General features: G+C 40.6%; 1 protein-coding gene across 5 annotated transcripts in view; it reads left to right on the plus strand.

The window, feature by feature from the left end:
* LOC100691919 (ATP-binding cassette sub-family A member 1) overlaps positions 1-23,981 on the plus strand; it is a 176,714-nt gene that overhangs the window by 26,048 nt on the left and 126,685 nt on the right. For all 5 annotated transcript variants that reach the window (XM_013274475.3, XM_013274476.3, XM_025905493.1 and 2 more), the window contains 5 exons: positions 8,942-9,081; positions 9,845-9,961; positions 13,816-14,013; positions 16,702-16,907; positions 18,633-18,809. In XM_013274475.3, coding sequence (XP_013129929.1) covers positions 8,942-9,081; positions 9,845-9,961; positions 13,816-14,013; positions 16,702-16,907; positions 18,633-18,809 — 838 coding nt within the window. The remainder of the gene's footprint in view (positions 1-8,941; positions 9,082-9,844; positions 9,962-13,815; positions 14,014-16,701; positions 16,908-18,632; positions 18,810-23,981) is intronic.

Consider the following 23,981-nt stretch of genomic DNA (forward strand, 5'->3'; position numbering starts at 1 on the left):
AAGAAATTAGTAAAGCGTGTTAATATTTTTAAAATTAAAATACCAAATCACAGCTATTTACCTTCATTCCTGACATTAGCTTTAGCGGTTGAATGATGAATTTCTGTCTGATTGTGCGTATAAAAATGTGCATTCGATAGTTCATTTGAAAATAACTAATACATTTCTTGAATAAAACATCTTTCTTATTTTAATACAGACACAGAGACGTAATTTAGATAAAGGAAACCGAAGGAATCAAGTGTGATTTAAATGAGTTATTTCTCTGCAATCGGTCCATGGTGAGCGTGTAGTACTTTGCGCCCATAGTGTAATTGCTGTCTATGTAAGTGCATAAATGTATAATTTATAAAGCTGCAGTACGTTATTCTAAATGTTTTAATGCATTTAATTCAGTTGGATGCTTTTAGATTACATTACTTGTTATTTTTTAATGTAACACCGCCCCCAGCACAAATGACAGCTCAGTTTTTTCCAGAGAAAATCACTACTAGGTGATGCTATCTTTAATAAAACTCCAAACATGTTTCTTCCATAAAATCCTCGAGAACGAGAGCTTTAGTGTAACTTCCTACAGCCTCACGCTCATTAGAGACCGTGCAGCGCTGTTTCATTAAATGTCTTTTCTTTGGAGAAAACTGCACAAAATGAGATTTTAATAAGAAGCCTCTATTCCCTGGGAAAAAAGTTACGCTGTTAAGTGGGATTGCATGCTAGTGTCGGTGCAAATTAACAGAAACATCGGCTCTTCCTTACATGGTAGGCAGTAACATCTCTGTTAGCATGCTAATGGCTGTTTTGCATTTGCTGTGCTATTTCTTTGTGTTGGGTATGTACAACTAAATGGATCTGGAATATGCAGTGTGTCTGCGTAATGGCCAATTACAACTCCTTTGTAAGTGTAAAAGTACACTCAAAGGAACAGTGAAATAGCAACAATAAAGGCCGGCGCTGAGGTTTTGTTAACGGCTCTGTAATGTCCCCTTCTCAGTTAATTGTTGATGGTGACTTCTGCGCCGATGTGAGGAAGAGTTGGTGCAGTAGCTGTTCTTACGTAACAGCGAAAGGGAACTGAAGGTTGTTTCAGTTTGTGAAGTGAAAAGGTGTCTCTGCAAATCATGTACTGACGGTTATGCATTATGTAGGGAGATTTGTCAGTTTTTTTTTTTTCATGCTCATGTTCAAGTTTTTTAATTATTAAAGTGGATGTTATCTCAGGTAATCCCTCTCCTCTGCAAACAGCAGCTGATCAGCGTCTTTAAGCAAAAGTGAACAATCTGTGATGCACAAACAATCTTTTCTTTAAAGTCTTCTCTTGATTTATCAAAATAACCCCGTCATTGTCACGGTCCTGATTTTGCTGTTGGGATTTGACATTTACTGATTGTCTTGAGACTTGCACTTACAGTCCTCTGAGTATTTTCCCATCGATATATCTCTCTGAATAATTGGCAGCCTTTAGTTCTAGTTTAACCACATCTATTTTGCTGTAGCCGGCGAAGAGAAAATCCAGATCTATGGTGACAGATGCCGGGAGTGAGAGTGGCTCTCGTTGTGCTGCTGAAAGTCAAAAGAGGCCTCTCTGTGTCTGTTATGAGAGAGCGACTTCAATAAGATTTATTCAAGCTTATTTGAGTCTCTGCTGAAATGCAGCAACACAGCACTATTTGTACTGCTTGTAAGAAATAAGTGCTGTTTTATTGATGCAGGGGGGGTAGTTCACTCATGACTGACGTATTTGGTGTATGTGTGTGCTGTACCTGTATGGATCTGTGCACCCAGTCTGTGTGTCTGCTTCAGGTTCTTCCTTTCATGAAATGCATAAAATATGAGTAATGCACGCTCAGAAGATAATACAACAGCATGTGCAAGACTGTGTTTGTGCGTGCGCACGCGTGTGCGTGTGTGTATCACGGGCATTCGTGGTGCTTCGACAGCGCTGTCTCACTGTTGTGCAGAATTGAGCCCATCTCCAGGGTGCAACTCAAATTGATTAAATTTGCCAGGTAAGTTGAGGGGTTGACTTGAGGCTCCAAGCAATTATTTGACTGTGGCTAAACCTGGTGTAAAGAACAGATTTTCTTGTTCTTTCAGGCTGCTGTTTTGTAATAAAGCAAAGTTCTGTTGTCAAAAAAAAGAAAGAAAAAAAGGAGTACACAGCCCAGGAGAATACCTAACCTGTGTAATCTGATGCTCCCTGTAGCCCACAGAATATCCAACTGATATATCTTAACCTGATATATCGCATTAGACAAAGAGCTATATGCGTTTGTCACTGCCATCTCTAATCACGTTATATTGCTGAGTGGAGCTGTCTGCCCATATCATGTTATAACCCCTTTCATTATCAGATGTATTTATGTCTGTATTTATGAAATAAGGTTTCCAGAGATTTAAATAAAATCTACATGTTGGAGACACTCTGTGAATATTAGTGCTGGGTATAGGGATGCATATATTGCTGTTAGTGGACGATATTCTCAGAGCACCAGTGGAAAGTCTGCATGACTGAGTGATGAAGCGGGCTGGAGTGACTCACAGCTGCATGACTTCACCGCATCCCATTCGGTGAAAGGCCGCTGCCTCTTAAAGATAGTTTCCTAACATTATTGGCCTTCGGCCCTTTTAAAATGACACATTTGTCACTTGTGACAGAAATAATTTTTCCTTTTCAGGTTGTTACAGCAGCTGTGTCACAGCCGGAGCAGGTGGTTACGACACAGAATGAGAGTTTGAAGAGGAAAAAAAACACATTAGCTTAATCACATCATAGAATATGAACACAAAGGCAGGTGGAAATAGTCCCGACTCTTTGGCTTTTTTGGGGGATATTACGCACATACTATAACGAGACTTGGTTGTCGTTTTTTACTCAATTTAACAGAAGCTTCTGCATTATTGTTGGTCATTTATAAGTACACTACTTAAAAGTGTATTTCCAGCTTGCAAGAGAATTTTAAAGCAACCTAAAAAAAAAATGACAGTCCTAGTTGTGGACGTCAGAACCTGTTTGGTGAGTATCATTTTTTTCTCTGCAGGAAAAACCCTGTTCGCCAACAGGAAACATAGCTTTTAAAATCATAGCATGGAATTAAGATATTTTGTCGTGTCGTCTAAATGCACCTGCAAGTGTCCTAAGGCGAGCTCAGGGAGGACAGAAACCTTCGGTGGAGCTGAAGGGCAAAAGCTTGTTTGATCTTGATGTTCAGTATAAATACTGGCTGTGAAAGCGAGGCCTCTCAATCCTTCTGACTTTAAGCAGGTGGTGTCGGGAAAGTCAAAATAGTGACATTGAGTTTTGCCCCTTTAATGTTGGCTCTTCCTATCATTGTGAAGCAGAACTCCTGCTGATTATGTGTTATTGTTATAGTAATCATGGTCATATTAGACACCACATGTACTGTATATGCTTGGAACCATCAGTGCAAAGTTACACCTGCAAGATAACACTGCAGTCTGCCTGAAAACATGGTGTCTTTTAGTTAATCCTGATGTGGTGAGTTGTAGTGGTGTAGCGTGGGGTCGTGTTAACACTCCATTAAAATTTGGCTTACGTCCACCAAAGTCTTCAAGGTCAACCTAATGATTTATTGGTTGAAAACTGACAAAATCCATGTATAACTGGGCAACTATGTTCTTTAAAGTGTGCTGTGTATTGTCAAAATATAGAAAGCAGTGTATAAAAATGTAACATATCATATGACCTCTGACCTCTCCTTTAAGATCAATAGATTGAGCTGAAGGTCACAGATCAGTGATAATAATGCTATATAGAGATCTTTAAACCACATCTCTTATTCTCTGTATTGACAACAAGTAGACATAAAGGGGATGATATATGGGGATTCTAAATATCACCTTACAGTTTGCATCCATACACCATGTACCATTTGACCTCTGACCTTAGTTTTACATTTCACATCTTCCTTTTTATATTCAAGTTGACCCCAAAATGTGTTTATGTCTTTAAAGAAAGAGAAAGAGAATGAGCTGCTTAGTTAGTTACAACTATATTGCAGTATAATATTATATAATAACCTCCAATTATCCATGTGCCGTTACTTACAAATCAATGCCTATTATCCATTACCTACTCTCAGATAATGTCTGTGTAATCAAAGTAAACATCGGTCATGCTACACAGATTTTTACTGCACTATAAACTTAGTAAAGTACGTTTAAAAAGGAACAAAGAAAACAAAATGAATATATACAAAACACAATACTGTTCCCTTAAAAGTAAAAAGCACTGTATATGTGTAGGTGATTGAGACTTGCCAGTTAAAATGTGTTGAGTGCTTAGTTAGAGTAGAAAAGCTCTCTATATATTCTGGCCCCACCTGTTAAATCCAGCCAGCACCGTCATGAACACAAGAAGGTGAAGCAGTCACCAGGACAAAGACACTACTGTTGTCAATTATTCACTGACTATAACTCATAACAGGTCTACTTTATTATAAACCACATATATAAACCTACAAATGCCAGTTTGGCAACACATGATGTAACACATACATACTTCCTGCACACATTTTCTCCTTTTCTCCACGTATTATCTCCTTTTCTTTAAAAGTTTATAGATTATTATCTATAAAAATAGCTACATTTTTGGTTTGTTTTAATGATAAAAACTATTAACAATACATCCAAAGCACATATAGGTTATTTCGTACTGGATAGGAATGCTTCATATGATTTTATTTGGGCTGAGAGACGATCAGGCTTCTCTGTCCTCTATTTCAGTCCCCGTGAGTTGCTGTATCAGTCTGTTCGGCTGTTATCTGCAGATGACAGTGGCGTCTCCTTCTATGGAAAATCCACTGCAAGCCCTTTCATCTTACGAGCACCGAACTGCATATTTTTCTTAAATGCAGAAAAATCTTCCAATTTGTAGTCACTCCCCCCCCCCCCGGAGACATCTAACAGCCTATTGAACAGAGCTACCGAGCTATGCGCCACACATATGCCCTGTCTTTCAAGCGTTGCGATTGCAGGAGGTGGCATCTGCGCGTGCACTGTGTGGCAGGAACAGCTGGTCAGACCCAGACTAAGGGGTGGCCATTAGCTCTCAGCGCACTGACCTCACAGGAGCACCTGGAAGAGACGGCCAGCAGGCAGAAAGGCTAACGTTTAATTGCACTGAAAATGGCCGCTAAAATGTCCCCGGTGGGGGAAATAGTTGCCCCGGTGAGATGAGAGGAGAAAAGGGGGTTTGTTGCAGTCTTGACAAGGGAAAAATGAGAGAGGACTGGAAAAAGCCCTGATGTAATGACAGGTGTCAGGACAAAAGGCACAGTTAGCAATAGAGGCAGAGAGCTATATTGACTGGCAGATGACACACTGAAGTGATCAGCCGTTCGACGGAGTGCCAAACTCCAGGAATAACACGTTTTCAGTCAGAACAATCCCGACACAGCCTAAAAACAAGCTGTCTAACCCCTGCAGGTTCTCTTGCTTGCAGCGCAGGTCCTCATGTAACTTATTCAAGACTCTACCAACCTGGCAATATTCATGTTGGCAGATATGTTAAATAAGTAATGATCCTACCGCTGCTGAGCATATTGACTTTTTTCCTCTAGAAGCTTTTTCTAATGTCCTCAGGTCTGCGTGGTTTTTTTCTCCCTCTTTGTGATTTTAAGTAATAATTGATGCTTTTTTTCCTCATAAATACTTTGCCGTGACTAAATCAATATCAATTACTTAAAGGTTTTCCTGTGATAGGACAACGCAGGGCATTTCCAGGAAATATTCTCGCTAACATCTTATAGATTCGAAAGCAAACAACCATCATTTCACAATCATTACGATAACTGCTCACGTTGTGTGTTATTCCTTTACAGTTCAGCCCTTTGGTTGAATATTGATAGATTACGCCGCTGAGATGGCTTTATGTAGATGTAAAGTAAGATAAAACAATAATAAACCATCGCCGAAGCTTTCTTGTGACTCATGTTACGGAAAGGAGTAAAAAAAAGCAAACAATGAACTCTGACACACATCGCTCGAACTCTGTCAGTGCGCACGACCCTTATAAAACCGGTATTTACGAGCCTCTCCCAGCGGTGTGCTGAAATATTGCTTTTATATTGTGCAAACTACAGTGAGATCTGTTGGGTCAACGTTCTTGTAAAAAATTCTGTGAAATAAGGTCAGGAAACAGATTTAAGACTCACTTTAACCTCTTGAGTGAGTCAGTGGAACGGTCAAACATGAATCCTTAAATCTGCAGCAGGCTGGAATATAACTTTTTAACAGACATCTCACTGTCAAACCTAAAGACTGTATATTAAATCTGAAGCATTCTTTGTAACGGCCAGCAGGAGGCGACAACTCTGGTTGCATAAGGAGGTCAAATTACGTAGAAGTTCACGATAAAACAGCCTTTAAGTCTTTAACCTCGACAGACGCTTTCATGACGGGTTTATAGTGTCTGGTTCTAGTTTTGAGTGATTGCTTTCATTTTCTAAATTGCGGTTCCCATAAAGTCATAAAGTAGGATCACGTGGGATGCGGTGTGCCTTGTGACTGATAAGGTGCTACCATTATTAGCATGCAGCGTCCCTCTATTTCTCAGACTCACATTCGTCATGTCCACTTTCAAAATACCAAAATGTTCAGTGTTCAATTTTGATTTTCTTAGGTTAGATTGCAATAACGTTAAGTTCTTGTGGTATTATTTAGTTACGGTTTAGTTGAGTTTTAGTCTAGGTTATGTTTCACCTATGTCTCCGTGTTTGTGTCTTTTCCTGTCTTCTACGTTAGTCTGCCGTGTCCTTATTGTTTAACGTTTAGTTATGTCCCTGTAATCCGTGTAGTTATTCTCTGCGTGTTTCATGTTGTCAAGCTTGTGTTATCATGTTTACATCTGTCCATGTTTCCTGTTTTAGTTTGAAAGTTTTGTGTTTCCATGTTCAGTGTGTTTAGTTTTGCTTCCCCTGTGGTGTCAGGTTCATTTGTGTCAGCTGTGTTTCCCAGATGTTTCTATTTCCCTCATTACCCTTCTGTGTATTTAAGTCCTCTGTCTTCCTCTGTTCAGGGTCGGGCCGTCTGTCTGTCTTGCATCACGTCTCTCCAGGTTTCGGTTGTTATGTCATGTGTTTTTTTTTCACGCCATAGTTCCGCATGCACCTTTTCAGATTCATCTTCATGTTTATGCTTTCTTGTCACAGTTTTCATAGTTAAGCTTAGTTTGTTCCCAGTTTAGGGTTTAGTTTAGTTTTTTTTGCTCGGTTTGCCTTGTTTTATGTTCATGTATCTTCAGCCAAATAAATCGCCTTTGGTTATACTGAGTTTACTCTCTCGTGTCTGTTTTTGGATCAGCTCCGCAAACATACTGGCTGCGCAGCCGTGACACAGTGGGAGGTTTTGCAGTGTCTACAGTAAGCAATGAGCGATATCGCTGTCCTCTATCTATGTTTTAAGTACTGGCCAATCAGACGAGCATAGAACACACTTCTTAATCTTTAAATTCAAGTATTTTCAGTCCCATTGCTACAGGCATATAAGATTAAGCTAGCTAGCTCACTGGATTGAAGTAAAAATGGCCTGTATTTGTATAGCGCTTTACTTAGTCCCTAAGGACCCCAAAGCACTTTACTCATTCAGTCATCCACCCATTCACACACTGGTGATGGCAACCTACATTGTAGCCACAGCCGCCCTGGGGCGCACTGACAGAGGCGAGGCTGCCGGACACTGGCGCCACCGGATCCTCTGACCACCACCAGTAGGCAACGGGTGAAGTGTCTTGCCCAAGGACACAACGACCAAGACTGTCCGAGCCGGGGCTCGAACCGGCAACCTTCCGATTACAAGACGAACTGCCAACTCTTGAGCCACGATAATACTGTAATGGGATGCCACTCACTGACTGTTCATAAAATATCTTCCCGACTAGATATTCCACAATCAAATGGGTATTATTGGGAAGTAGAAGCATTTAGCAACCACAGCAGCTCATCCAGCAATGTAATGTCAGACCAGATAAACAATACAATATAAAGCGCCTGCAGGCGATTGTTGTGATTTAAGGCTATGTAAATACAATTTAATTGAATTAAACTCAATGGCTGAGCAGCTCTTGTGCATGAAAACAGTACTTTTGGTAGCACAGTGTATGCTCTGTGTTGTTTGTTGTTTCCTATACTGTACATAACACTCTTGATCTGGTTGGAAGTGGCAGAAATGCATAACTGGCCAAAGCAGGGGCTAGGTTTTCCAGTCCTAGAAGTGGGAAGGGAGCAGACAAGTTTAGAATTAAGTTTTTTGTTCAAAGGAATTAAAAACATGTTACCTAGCTCATCTTTAATCAAGACTACATTAAGGAATCGTTAGTATCAGTTCTGTTCTGAAAGGCAGTGATTGCATCAATACTGCCTATATGGTGCAAATGCAATCATTTGGGACGCTGAATACAGTAATGTACAGTTTTTAACATTCTTTACCATCTATGTGTTTTACAGTATCAATATAAATCAGTCTGCTCTTGTTGCATCAGTGAAAATCATTATATCCACCTTCAAAACTTTTCTTCTCCTTTTTAACCACTGTGAACTTTTTAAACTACATAAATCTGTAATAAAACTGTTATTAGTACTATAAGTATTAATTAATACAACAGCTGAAAAGGCCAGGAAGATTTTCTGAAACCTCTCTCATGTTCATATTTGTTCAGACTCTGCTGAGAACAAGTACCGAGAGGTCTGTTTTCGTAGCCACGTATGAATTTTAACCTCGTGTACAATATTTATCATGTTTGCTTCTCGGGCGCTTCAATTTCTGTGATTTTTGCACAGATCAAATAACTTGTCTCTCCTCTTTCCTCCAGTCCCATGAAAGAGCATGAATCCAGTATGCACAGAGGAGTTTGAGATTTAGAGTTGTTTTCGTAGTCTTGCCATGACTTTCCCTGTCTTCTCCCCTCACCTCCTCTGTTCCGTAGATGCTTTTTGTCAGACTCTTGTCGACACCCTGGAGAGCACACCTGGTCTGCGCTACATTTGGAGCACCTTCAAGCCATTATTGCAGGGGAAAGTCCTCTACACACCTGATACACCTGCTGCTCGTCTCCTGGTGAAAGAAGTAGGTCTAGAGGGAAAATGAAAGGTTTCTATATGTATGCTGACTTTTTGTGAACTTGAAAAGAATATATTGCTCTGGTCAGTTTAAGTTACGTTTGCAATGAAAAGTTCAAGCCATTATATCTATATTTATATATTCTTTTCTAAATTAAGAGTTAGCATGCATATGCAAATATATGTAAATCTCGCATACATAGGACCAGACTAATTACTGGTAGAAGGTGCCTGCAATCTGTCTATGAAAACAAAAAAAGAGGATGTCACGCATTAGTGCAGAGCAGCAAAATAAAACATTTAATCAGAGGGCTTGTTCATGCAATGCAATAAATATATATTGTTTTCAAAGACACGACATTTGTGCATGAGATTTGCATAGTTTTGATAGCTGCGTAACCAAAACAAACAACAGACACGCTGTGAGAATTTTGCATTGAAAATACATAACGAGCATGAGCAAAACCTGCCGACTTCACAGCGAGCGGCCTGGTGTTGGCGCAGGAGGCCTTCTTCACTCCAGACGTAGTCAGGGTGTTTACAAGTGAATGTTCAGGGGTAAATAACCCCATTTACATTCAACACCGCGGGGGGGACGGCAGTGTTACAGTGTGATGAGTTCCTATGGAGATTAGCTGAAAGTGCAGTTGTGGAGTGCTTTCATGTTTGTATTGGCGCAGCGTGAAAAGAAGGCTCAGCGAGTATGTTTTCGGTGAGGAGAAGGTGAGACAAATGTGTAAAATAACAGATTATTGTTTTCTGTGTTTCAGGCAAATAGCACCTTTAACGCCTTGGCTATGTTAAGGGAGCTGGCTGACTCTTGGGATGAACTCGGACCGCGTGTTTGGGATTTTCTGCAAAATAGCTCACAAGTCAATAATATACGGGTGAGACTCTCAATGGTTGTTTATTTTATGTAATGTTGCACACATTACAAAGGTTGGTTTGTACAGTACATTAAACATGGTCAAAGTTTCTGAACTTTACATTGCTGGGGTTTTTTTTTTTTTTTGCTACGCTTGGATTTGTGACATCATAGAGCAGGGATGTCACACCCATTGTACACTGTGGGACACATACAGCACACTTTGATCTTAAGTGGACTGGATCATCTCCCCAAGATAGCTCCACATAAAAAGTCACCAGCAAACTTGGTGATGAGATTTACTGAAAATACAAAATTCAGAAAAATACAAAAAATGCAAAACGACCTGCTTCACTTTCTTTTTGCAGTAGAGCTAAATGAAGAAAACAGTAAATATACATTAGTGTCTTTTATAATTACTGCAGTGTATTTTTTTCTCTTTGAAAGATGAGCCTTACATCTGCTGCAGGTGAGAATGTACATGCTGTGTACATCATTTATTCACACCTTCTGTTAAATGTGGAGAGTGAGAGAGGAAAGTAATTATGGATAAGTGCAGGATAATTTTCATCCTAGCAGAAAGGATTATCTATAGAAGTAAAGGACACGGACTCTTTGCCACCACTTCTCTCTCTTCCTCCCTCTCCTCTCCTCCCTCTATTTTGCCTCTCGCCGTATTTCCTTGACACTGACATTACTCCAGTGTCACTCCAAATGAGCTTATAGGCAGCTGGAGGGAAGCAGACATTGGGAGCTCCATATAGCTAGGGTATTCATTACCCTAGCCCTAACCTTTACACAAATGGACCAGCAATCCTCCTTTGTCTTCATTTTCTCCCCACCCAGCCCTCTCCCTCTCTCTCCCTCTGTCCACCTCTCGTTCCGAAGCCGGTGGCTTCCGAGATTTGTCATCGTCAGAGGTCATTCAAGGTCACGGACACGCTTTACCTTGATGGACCAATTGCCGTCAGCACAACAACTACATCTGAGTTGGGTGATTTAAGGTGTTAAGATGAACAAAAGGAAATACTGAGCACAAGACAGCTTAGACATAAGAGTATTTGGGAATACGTTTTGCCTTTACATAGTTATCTGCAGGATTACAGTTTTGGTTGCTTCAGTGACACCTGTAGGTACTGCTTGAATAAGTGCTGTTTGATAGTGCATGTAAACAGCAGCCCCTTCAACAGAGGCACAACAGAAAATCTTGAAGCCCATGCCTCTGACCGTAAGAGGGCCACTTACTGTCACATCATGGATGTTACTGTTCCCGTACTCAATTATCCGCTTACAAATGTATTACAAGAGCATGCAGAGAGCACAACGGCCACAGAGGGCAACTTTGACCTTCAGATGAAGGTCTTAGCTAACCTAGCTAATCATGTAAGATAAGATAAGATAAGATAAACCTTTATTAGTCCCACAGGTGGGAAATTTGCTTGGTCACGGCAGAAAGTGGACAGTACAAAGTTAAGAGCAGCAAAAATTAAGAAAAAACAATAAAATATTCAGTAAAAGGACTAGATGTTACAATCCCTGATAATGCATTGCTTTAAATGGGGAAAATCTTGAGGGATAATAATGGATTGAATTTATATAGCGCTTTTCGAGACCCTCAAAGCGCTTTGCAATTCCACTATTCATTCACTCTAACATTCACACACTGGTGGAGGCAAGCTACAGTTGTAGCCACAGCTGCCCTGGGGCAGGCTGACAGAAGCGAGGCTGCCATATCACGCCATCGGCCCCTCTGGCCATCACCAGTAGGCGGTAGGTGAAGTGTCTTGCCCAAGGACACAACGACCAAGACAGACAGAGCTGGGGATAGAACCAGGAACCTTCCAGTTACAAGATGAGCTTCCCAACCCCCTGAACCACGATCGCCCAAAACCTAACCAAGATGGCTGTTGGGATGGCTGTTATGAGGAAAGGCAGCCCAGAAACTTTACCAGCGGCACATATCGTTGTGTGCCTCAACTTTCGGTCTTTTACCCAAGCTAATCTGCCATTTTTTTTCCTTGGTTGGGTTTAGGGATTAGAGATCTGATCTAGATTATCATATTAAAATTTGGGACACATCGTCAGTAGTGGACCTTGGATTCATCGGGTGTTTCGGCCATTATCACTAGACACCCTCATCCAAGGAGGCCCTGCCAGGGTTGATCAGGCCCCGGAGTGTGTCACTGGTTTATGTTAAATTGTTATAAAATAAAATAAAACTTAACATGATATCTTGAAAACTGTGGACGCTAGCCTGCTAACAAACAAACAGACAAACAAACAGAATAAAATAAAACATACAGAATCTGGATTAAGTTCTCTCCATGGACCCGATATTTCTCCTTGCCTTTACAGTTCAATTCTTCACTTCATCACATGACCAACAAGGTTAAATGGCACATCTGTGTGGTTTAAAATGCCACTGAACATTAAGCACCGGACTACACGTTTAAGTGCATGCAGCAGCAGCCGGATGAAGAGATGAACTACTGAACCGGATAAAAAGTTACGGTCAATTTGCCAGCGTAACTCTCTCTTACTGCACTTTCAGAACGGCGCCGATTTTTTTATTTCCTCAAAAGACAATTTTGATGGATCGTGTCCTTAACATAGCGACCACAGTGATAGATGTACTGATTTTTATAAAAGGTCACACGCAGCGCAGAGATTACTTAATTTGACACTTTGTCCTTAGGTTAAGCAGAATATGATCAAAAGTGTTGACACTGAAATGCCACTGAGCACAGTGGGCAGAATATATCTGAATCTTTAACTCTGAATATCACACTGTAGAGGCCACTTTGTTCAACTGACGCGCAGCGCCCTTTGCTGACCAAAAGTCAGGCTCCGCATCGTCCACTTCGAAATGGTCACCACATTTAGCCGCAGCATGCGGGTCATATTTTAAAAAACCATATTAAATGGGTGATTTCATTGTGGGTTTGAAGTGAATTTTCCCCGTTCTTCTTATCAGTGTTTTAATTTTACTTTGATGTAAAACTGTCATTTCAGGAACAGTGTCAGATTAGTACTTGGGTGTTAATTTCACAGCAACTGGAAAGCGAAGGAACGCTGTGTAAGAGAGGGAGGGGAATGACTGTGGTGCTGTAACTTGAGGGCAAACACATGTAAACCAATAGACGGGAGTCAAATAGCCTTATTCTCAAAGGGTTATTGCAGAAGAAGCTTAGAAATGGTTATTTCTCTAAACAAAACAAAATACATATTCATGTAACGTGCTGTATGTAAGTGGGCCATTACTGCTGCAGCAAGGTTGTTTTCCTCCGCTTCTCAGCGTATTATCTTTATGAATTGGGTGCATGATCATGGAAATTGCATCTTGATCTATGACCCGAGATGAATGTAAGTCACACACATGTTCCTTGCCATGTTAGTGAAGGGGAATTGAAGGGGAGGACCTGCGCCTTTATCTCTTTCATGGTGCGTACGCGGCCTTGTTTGTGCATTTCCAGGGAGGAGATTTGATTTGCATTTGTTCTCTCTGTGGGTCCTAATATATCTGTACCATGCAAATGCATTTTTTTGTGCACGTACACACCCTGTGCTGTAAATGAGCACTTCATGGCCATAGAGGAGAATAGTCGATGTGCATCTTAGAGCCGCAAGTACAACACTGCCATCTATCTTAATGCTGTTAATTAATTCTGCAGAAAAATGAATGTCAGCTCTAGCAAAGAGTAAAGCTGCCCCTCCCCCATCCTTTTTATCATCCCTTCTTTTTTCTTTATTTCTCTTTTTCATAAAGGCTTTTGATTCTCATAAATATTTATTTGCATTCGTACCACATTAATTTGAAGCCTCTAACAGGTGGCCATTATAGATATAATAAACCCGTCTTCTTGCTTTCAAAATCAGGCTCTGCTGGCGAATCCTGTGTTTGCTGGTACCCTCAAGGCGCCTCTCAATGGCACAGGGTGGACACCTGAGCTGCTGGCCAACTTCCTGTACAACGGGCCTCCGGAAGATCGTCCACCCGGCATGCCACCCAGCGACTGGCGGAACGTCTACAACTCCACCTCGGAAATGCTGAAGCTTCTCTCCACTTTCTTGCGTGTATGTAATTTATCTGCTTGTGCTCTGTTGTAAATGTGAAACACCTCATAAATCCGGCTTCCACAGGGTTTTGCGACCTCTCCAGTGAAGTGAAAGATTTTCTAAGAGTTGGCTGTTCTTTGACATTTAAGTTTTTTTAAACCTAATTCTCGCCCTTCCACCTCTGTTCTTTCTTTGCCTTTCCTTTAGTTATTTTTGTTTATCTGATATTACCCGTGTGATTTCTTTGGCTGGAGTTGCTTTATGACCTTTGAAGTAGTCAAGCAAAATTGCTTTTTAGTAAAATCAGTGAGAGCTTTCTTTTGGGGGGGTTGCAAAGAACACAATCTAACTTTTCATTTAATTCAATGTATTTTAGTGAATTAGTTGTCATTTTACTCTGGTGGTGCTGCTGAGTGTCAGCCTGGTTTTTTGCATCTAAAACATAAGGCATGTGCTCGTGTTTAGCACAGTGACTTTTTGCTTTGTGAGCTCTTTTCTCGTGTGTCCTTGTTCTGCTATTGTTCAAGCCAAAATCAGGACATCGGTTTTTTTTGTGTGTTTTCTTAAATTCTTGCTCTCAAATTCAACTTTTGAGTCATTAGAAAACACGTCTCTGTTCATTAAACTTGAAGAACCTTGACTTAAGAACTGTCACATGCACAGCAAGATCTACCACAGCATCCCTTCCCTGGTAATCATATAACAATATTGCTATGAGCTAGTAAATCTGAAATGGCATCATCCAGTTGGAACACACACAGAGTTAACATTCATCCTGTATATTGATTGTGCCACGGTTCAAAGCAAAACTGTTCTTTCTCCAAATTACACAATCAAATATATGCACAAAGCCCAACCTCGCCCCGCTCCCGCCCTCCCATATACACACACAATATCAATCCGAGTGCAGGTAAAATGACAGCTTAGGTCCCTCAGGATTAGCCGTACACGGACAATAAAATTTCACTGTAATGCAATCTATTTTCTGCCCTAATGGAAATTGCATTGCTCAGAATGGATAAGGAGCACTTATCAGACAGCCTTTACTGCAGCGATCGCTTGTCTGGATGCATACATGTTTAGGGAAATGACATATTTTTTAGGATTGGCATTGCAAATGCGTGGCATAGCTAAAAGGTCATTAAGACAATGTAGTCATGCATTTAGTTCCATACATGGCGGATGCTTTATGTACACAACAAGTGAACTGAACAGAAAATACTAATGACTAACATTATTTAAACCTGATTTACTTAATTTTCAGTCACTGGTCAACAAAACCAACTACAATCCTTTATTAGTGCAAATCGATAGCTTTAGCATACATGAGCAGGAGGAGGCTAACAAGTTTCCAATGTGCAGACGCAGGACATTAGAGGAGCTATGCACCTTGAAAATGTGTGTTCACCAAATGAGTCATTTGTATCCTTGAAATGATTTCTTGGTGTGAGCCAATTACTTTCTAAAGATTAAAGCCCAACAATTTGTGCTCATTTCCTAATTGGCATGGCTCCTCTCTCTGCGTCGCCACCACCAGCATTAACACTAAAGACTCAGGCTGCATCTATTTTATTTTTTTAAATAGAGGCAAATTAGAGCCTCAAATTTCATGTCATTTCTTTCATAAACCTGTTTAATCCAACAGCGGCGAGATTTATAAAACATTAAAACAAGAGAAACAAACCTATAAATAGCATAAAAGATCATTGTGAAAATGTTCATGGCAACAGCGCTGAGCATCGCCATTGCGACGTCTTCATAACTCTGGGGACAGAACTTAATCGCTGGCTTTAGATGAAACTCCTCTGGTGCTTACTGGGAATGTTGTGCCGCACTAATCTTATTTAAACATTAAGGGCACTTGAGGATGACACGACTGTATGAGCTGTTATAACTTGTGAAGTCTCATTGACATGGGCAGATAAAGTTGATTTGTAGCAGCACAAATAGCTGATTAAACATAGATTGGAAAGGCTCCAAAGGACGTCTGTAAATGCAGAAGAATCAGGTTCACCGAGTACATCTGTATGAAAAACATTGTGCCTACAAATAGGTTTGAATAAAGACGCTGTTAAAAGAATAAATTGTTTGCTCAAATGATGTGTTGAGTAGCATGAGGCCGCTGTTACCAGGATTAGCTACAGCTTGTACAGCTTGTCCCTATATTTCATTTAGCACTTGTCCAAACTTTGGGCTCGTGTAGCTCTTCACTGCTCTAATATCCTCCAGTATGAGCTGAACAAATGGTGTTGTTTGTGATATTTCTTTCCTACCATAGCAGGATATACAATACGGATTCCTGAGGGGGGAGATGATAAAACTATTGCAGCACTGAGATGTGTGGACAGCTGTCAGGTGTGACTGCCTCCCAGGATGGCTAGCTCATTATCGTCTCGTGAAACAGGGGGACAAGGCTACCGAGCAAGGGAATGCTAGCAAGGGTGGATCTCATTTGCTTGTCTCTACTGAAACTCAAAACATTTCCCACCCCCTGGCATCTCCAGATAATTTGGAACTGCACTCTGTGTTGTTTAGTCACTAGCTGAATGATACTTTCTTTGCTAAATATCCATCTGCCTTTCTCCCAGTGAGCTCCTGCCTGCCTTTTGTGGCTGTTGAAAGACTGCAAAAACAGAGTGGTTTACTGTAAATATAATAGGATGTTAGAAAAGTAAGACATTTGTGTGGGTCTGTGTTTGCTGACAGTGTTTGGATCTGGACAAGTTTGAGGTGGCCTCCACTGAAAGCCAACTGGTGAATAGATCGCTGGATCTTTTGAGAAATGGTACGTTCTGGGCCGGGATTGTCTTTGAAAACCTCCAGCTGAACTCCAGCCTCCCACCTCCTTATGTCAAGTACAAAATCCGCATGGATGTTGATGAAGTAGAAAGTACCAGGACAGTAAGGAGAAGGTATGTAACACTGTTATAAAAAACTGTTCTTTTGGCTGAATACCAAAATAACTCTAACCTACTCTTATTTTTCTTTGTGCCATTTCTTCTGTCACACATTTGATTGACATCTCTATTTGCTTCTTTGCCAATACTACCATAGGTATGACTATTAATAGTAAAGATGAGGCTATAAAGCCAGGAACTTGTAATCCAGCAAATATGACTGAATCCGCGATATTATCTCTTGGGTCAAAAACTAGTTGGAGTACCATGTAGTGTTGTTGACGTTGTCTCCACATGCAGTGCAGAGATGTGTACTACAAAGAAAGTTCAACAAAGCCAGTTTATTAAGTCTATGAAGCCGAGCTCACATGTAAAACTTTTCTTCTATGCAAAATGATCCCTATGAGTGTCACCTACTTCAATCACAGACGTCATCAGGTGACGATGATAAACTGGGGATAAAAATCTATAAACAACATGAAAAATGTAACAGTAAAATGCAACACTGTGACAAATAAGATGAGATATTAATGCTGCAGAAAGTCGTTAATCTCAGGATGTAGCGCACGGAGCAATAAAATAAACAGTTTAATTGCAGTTAATGCTGAGTGCTGCTCTTCTTGCTGCTGTTTATTTCTAATGCGACGGCTGCAGAGTTGAGGTCTAAAACTTTAAACTTCATACATTTAATCATTAGATGTTACTGTCCCATAGCCTAATAAAGGAGCGATAGAAACAGTTTGGTCAGCAGATCAAGGTAAAACAAATTTTATTGCCTGAGCTGCTACTCGGTGAGTTTTCTGTGTTTTAGTAGCTGCAATTCCAGTAAAACAGACTATCTTTGGCAGCTTGATACTCTCCATACTGCATTTATACATCAATACTAAATGAATGCATTTAAATTCCAGTGTCAATGCACAGTTTGCACTCCTGTAACTTCACAGCTGGGCTTCATTTATAATGTGAGTAAGGTACAGCTTGAGAATTAGCACATATAAAACAAAAAATAAGCTGTCAATGAAAGAACAAACTGATTTTTAACCTAAAGTCTGAACATAACCTGCTCACTCCTACCCAGGTTATATGTTTAGCATAGGTTACCATAGTGATTTAGTGCAACAAGAGCCACTTTTATGACACAGAAAACTGACTTTAAGCTTCACCAAGTGTCACCATTAATAACCCTTTTTAAAGAACCTGCCTTTATTTTCTCCCCATTTCAAATCTGAATGCTAACCAAGCTTTCATTTAAAGCTATAAGGCTGTGACAGGCAATCTCCAGCAGACGTTATGACCCGTCGCAGCACAGATGTAACTGACCAAATTAATTATCATCCAGTTCTATTTAGTGGTTTAGTACATTACAATGAGCATACACAATACCAGGGCTCCGAACCATGTAAATGGAACCAGACCATAATTAGTGTTATTAATTACGCCTTGTTTTCTCTGAAATTACAAAGCTTATGTAAAAGTGGCTGGTATATCTTCTCCTTAGACTCATGAGCAGAAAGCTGAAATATTTTCCAAACCGTCAGAGGTAAGTCTGGATATCGGAAAAAAAAAGTGGATCCTTGTCCTGTCAAGCAATCAGGTTTTTTTTTTAGCCTTATAAAGTTCCTGTTGCTCTATATCACCTCTAAAATAACTTATCATACTCGGGTAGTATTTCTGACCATTCTGGTTGTAGTTTACTTGCCCTTTGCTAAGACACATCATGGTCTGTCTTCTTTTAATAAGGTCATGGACTCCTGGAGCCAGAGACAACCCCTATAACGACCTGCGCTATATATGGGGAGGCTTCGCCTACCTGCAGGATATGATTGACCATGGCATTATACGGGCGCACACCTCAAAAACCCAACCACTGGGTGTTTTTGCCCAGCAAATGCCGTATCCTTGCTATGTGGATGACGCGTGAGTACAAAAGCATTGTTTTTTCTTTTCTGTCAGCCTTGTAAATAGAGGAAGAGGGAAGAGAAATACAGCAACACAATGACTTTCCACTCTCTGCCACCACACAGTTAAGTCATGTTCTCCTCAGTCTCTAAGCCTAAACCTATCAGATTCCCCCTTGGGAAGCTGTTTAGCTCTATTTGTGTAACGTGCCATTTATTTATTTTATGTGTTTCCCTTCTGCTGTCACAGACGTAGGATCTAAGAAGGGGAGCACCCTTAATTGTGTCATTGTTACAAGTAAATAATGAAACTCTGAAATATAAGAGTAAATGTAGTCATGAATTGATTTTCTGCAAGAGGGAGGAAACGAATGAAACTTAGCGAGTGGAAAAGAGAGAGGCCAAACTATTGATTTTAGTCAAACCACAGGAAATTCCTGAATAGTTGGTGGATGCTGAATTATTTAAGCAACCACTTTGAATGCCTCCCTTTTTTGTACTTCCTTTTCAACAAAGTGAGCTTAGAGCAGCGCACGTCCAACACAGCTCCATTGCATGCAAGGATTGATAGCAGCCTTCCCTCTGTGTTCTTGATGTATTTATTGATATCGCTGGCTTCTATCGTGTTTGATCATCCACCTGGGGACACACGCGATGTGGTATCACACTCAATCTTCTACGCCCATAATTTCCTCTGAGTCCGGGGGAAAAAAAAATCTCCTATTCGCAAAACATTATGATCCCCATTAATAAAGGAAAAACCCAGCAATGCCATCAAGAGAAAAGATAATTACCAGTGAGATTTAAGACCAACAACACAATACCCACACTTTCAGTAGACGCAAAGTTATTCTCGACCCATGGGCAAATGCATTTCCAGAAATTAGGAATCTAATTTTAAAGTATTATGTGGTTTGGGTAGCACAAAATTTTCAGTAAATCAACCTTCTGGGGGTTACAGGGAACATGAAAATGATGACTTCATATGTGGGCTGCAAATCTCTACAAGCCTGCTGTTGAAAAGTTTAGAAGAATATTGCCCTGCATGATGTGTTTGTCTTGGAGAAATGAGAAACAAAACAAAACAGAAACATTTTGCTGATAGGTGGAGATGTTCATCTAAAAGGTGTATTGGCATTTTAAGTTATCCATACTAAAGCATCGCCTCCATAAAGAGCTGCACGAGTCCTAAACTGAGTTAGCAGTTAGCACTTACACTTCCCTCGTCTCAATGTCAGTCGACTTTTGGAACATGCTTGTGGTGCATGGTGCGTGGCACATGCATTAAGGTTTATGGTTAACATGAGCTTTAGAAATGCAGCTAGATCGTGTAGTGTAGTGGTAAGACTACACACCTTTGGAGTGGGAGTTGCAAGTTTGATTCCTACCCGGTATCCAGTAAGGGTTCTGGCTAGACCCCCCATGCTAAATCCAAGCCCTGGAATGATGCAGCTATGCCTGCAGCCTGTCCACAGCTTGGACACAAAGCATTTCACTATAATTGTTCTGCAACACATTGCATGAAAATAAATACATTATGTTACAGAATTTAAAAGCTAGTATGTGCTGTACAAGGCTTTTGTTAATAGGGGGTCATTTTGACCACAGGAGCTTAGTTATACTTTATGTACGTTAAACTTGAGTCTGGCTTTACTTCAATTGCTTTTCCACTTTAAACATCTTAAAAGTAGCATTATTTAATGAGGTTATCTTGCTAAACAAAGTGTTTGTTTTTGTAATAATAATCCAGAATACTGTGAAATAATCCCACTGTCTTTTTGTTGAGGGAACCGGGCCAATACTAACCTGAGAAGTTGGCTATAAAATTTTCTTGAAGCCTGGTACTTCTCTCAGTGGACAGAATTCTCCATGCACCTCCATACAGCCCCAACACAATTAGCATAGAGTATGTTTGTTATCACTGGAACTATGGCAAGCCCAGGCAAAAGAAGGAACCACAAGACATCCCATTCCCAATCACCTTTTGCAATTCCTATATTCCATACACTGTTCAACCCCTGGAATACAGCTTTGTTAGCACTAACCCTCCTAAACCGGTGCAGCGACCAGAGGTTATTGATTAGTCGCTCAACACCACCCTCAAACAAGAGGACAACTACACACTGGATTTCATGTCATGAACTCGCATCATGAACAATAACAACGAGGATCCAGCAGAACTGCAATACCATTTATAACACTGTAAATAAAACATTAGCGTCAGCACCTACAGTCCCATGAGTCCTTGCACTATTGGCCCCTCCCCTTAGACTCCAACAATACTTTTTTGCCCTTTGGACCAGCTTATACTCAAACTTTATAATTATCAAGCCATGTGATGTGTTTCAGAGCTCCCATTGGCACAAACATAAAGTGGGTGGGACTAAAGGACACAATGAGCATGTTTGGATGCAGTTAATGGCTTCCATCTTTGATATACAGCATTCTTTTATGATACAGAACCCGACTTTTCACTGAAAACGACTCCGAGAACCACCAAGAATACAAAACCCGCAGATGAAAATGACTCTACTTGTTTTTATCACTATAGTAACAACAGCTAGCAGATTTTATTTTTTAAGTTAGCTGTTAATCCACAAAATCAGAGCCACAGTTTCCCTCTGGTAGGCTTTTTGTTGTGATCTTAAATTAGACAGTCACGGTGCAGCTTATTGGTACACATTGGCCTCTTTGCTTCAGCGGACATCTTCCTTAAAAACAAAAGATTAATAATTACAGATGATAAAAAGGAGCCGTAAACCACAGCAGTACCCCCTCAGTCACTCCACCATTTACTCTTTCCTCTGCAGAGACATTTGGGCATTTCTATGAATTATTAACACTCGAAAACTGCTTTTTCTTTTATAAATAATAGAGAGTGAAATCACACAAAGGCAGATGTGCTTAGACACGGAGAGACATGATGGGGAGGAACTTTGCTGGTAATTATTTTCATCGTGAACTGTGTGTTACCGGGCAGAAAGAAGGAGAGGACACTGCACATTTAGATGGCTATTATTTCTGATTTCTGATTTTAAAATGTTATTTAAAAAAAACATAGTCTTTGGATGAATCATGTCCTGTCCAGACAGTAGTGCTCTCCACCTGGAAGGCATAAGATGCGTTGTATAAATGTAATGGCATAAAAAACACAGTTTTAAAGTATAATATGTTTTAGTATTTAGTTTTTTATTCTTCACATTGTTGGTGCTTTATTCTGTTAGTTCAGTCACACATTTAAGTTTGAGTATATGATATTAATACAACAGGAAATGTTATGACAACAGCCCAGGAAGCCGTTGCTAATGACATCATTACTTTCTGTCAGACCGTCACTTTTTTATTATCTTTGTAGGTCTGCTTTTAATCTCACGTAAACAATATTTCTACTCCGCTGATAAACTTCAGCTAAGAAGTATTATCTGCGCTGACCCCCAACCCTCATCATCAGACCTGCCTCGGAAATAATTTCCCTTTCGTGTCCCTCATTTCCTCCTCGTAGCTTTTGGCCGCGGCGCGCGCAACGAGCTACGAGCAATCTGGACTCCTTCAGCCGCAGCTGACCCTGTTGGCATTTTGAAATTGAGATAACTAAACTGCATTAGCTCCCACTGTCTTCACATTCACACTGTGTACAGGACTGCAATGACAGTGCGGGATAAAGCCTGACCCCTGCGGGCTCTGATAGCACATAAACAGACCCTTTATCAGCGGCCTCTGAGCCATTGCACGCTCTTGAATCAGAGGCATGCCTTGTTTGGATCCTGAGGCTGTGCTCCCCATCAATAGGTCTTTCACATTCACATGGGTTTGATGTTAGATAATAGTGGCCGGCAGTGAACGCGCCAAATACGCAAGGATGTGTTGGGGAATACGCTTTTGTCCATCTTCAGTGGCTAATTAACCCGATGTGTGTACCGTTACTACTGAGAGTGCCTGAAAAAGCCGAGCATAATTAGAACATCTGACGCTTGTAACAAGCAAAAATCTGCAATTGATGTTTTGTTTCATGTTTATAGTGTTTCTGTGCTGTGCAGCGACAAGCTGTATTAATGATATCAGAAAATATTCCCAGCATGACTCCCTGTACACTGAAAGAGCCTTTTGTCACCGCGGCTGAAAAGAAGCTTTTAATGCTGGATAGTGTAATTCCAGCTTCCCAAAAATCATTTCTCCCTGTTTACAGGGGATGGGGAACAGAAGGCGCATGTATTGATTTGGTCTCTAATACAAAATACAAAAAAATACATCTGACAGCAGGAGACTGAGGAACTTTCATTTTTTGCAAAAACTCTGTGCAGTGTGCAGAAATTGACATACTGGTTAAAACTATACCCCAGTTCCAGATGACAGTTTTGCTTAATGGTTTAGATATATGGTTGGCCCTGAATGACCAGCATCAGACTGAAGCCCAGAGAGGGATGCTGCTTCAGCTGATCAATCTACTGTTCATTGAAGCCTCATCAGAACTGGTCTGAGTGGAAAAATTGCTGTGAAAAAGCAGTTCTTAAGGAAGGGAAACTGATGCCAAAATTATACAGCAAGTCTTACAGAGCAGCGACCCCAACCCCCGGGCCACGGACCGGTCTGTGAGTCGTCTGGTACCGGGCCGCGAGAGTTGAGGCTCGGGTGTGAAATCTATGGTTTTCAGGGTTTTTATTGGTGTTTATCGTTATTTTCTATTGTTTTTATCGTTAACTCGGTTTCCCTGGGATTTATGAATAAATCTTCTTTTTTTTTGGTACCGGTACTGGTTTTATTTTGTTGTATTTATCCGCGACACCTTAAAGGCCGGTCCATGAAAGTATTGTCAGACATAAACTGGTCCGTGGCACAAAAAAGGTTGGGGGCCGCTGACATTTGGGGCTCCATTCCAACCAGCGATGTTAAAAATCTTGTCAAAATTGATGTTATTATGAAAGAAGAAAAGGGCTGACGTATGGTGACCAATAAATTCTAAAAAGCATCAGATGATCCCCAACAGACTGCTAACACACTAAAAGCATACCTGGCAAGAAAACACAGTGCGACACCATCAGTCATGGATTGGCCTCCCCAGAGCCCGGACCTCAACTTTATTGGAGCAGAGTGGGATCAAAGCCAAGATCCAAAGAGTTTTAAATGTCATTAAAGAACTTACAGAAATTAGATGTTACTAACAGAATTTAGGCCATGTCAAAGAATTAAGGCG

This window comes from Oreochromis niloticus, linkage group LG3 (assembly GCF_001858045.2).
Source record: "Oreochromis niloticus isolate F11D_XX linkage group LG3, O_niloticus_UMD_NMBU, whole genome shotgun sequence".
Taxonomy (NCBI): Eukaryota; Metazoa; Chordata; class Actinopteri; order Cichliformes; family Cichlidae; genus Oreochromis; species Oreochromis niloticus.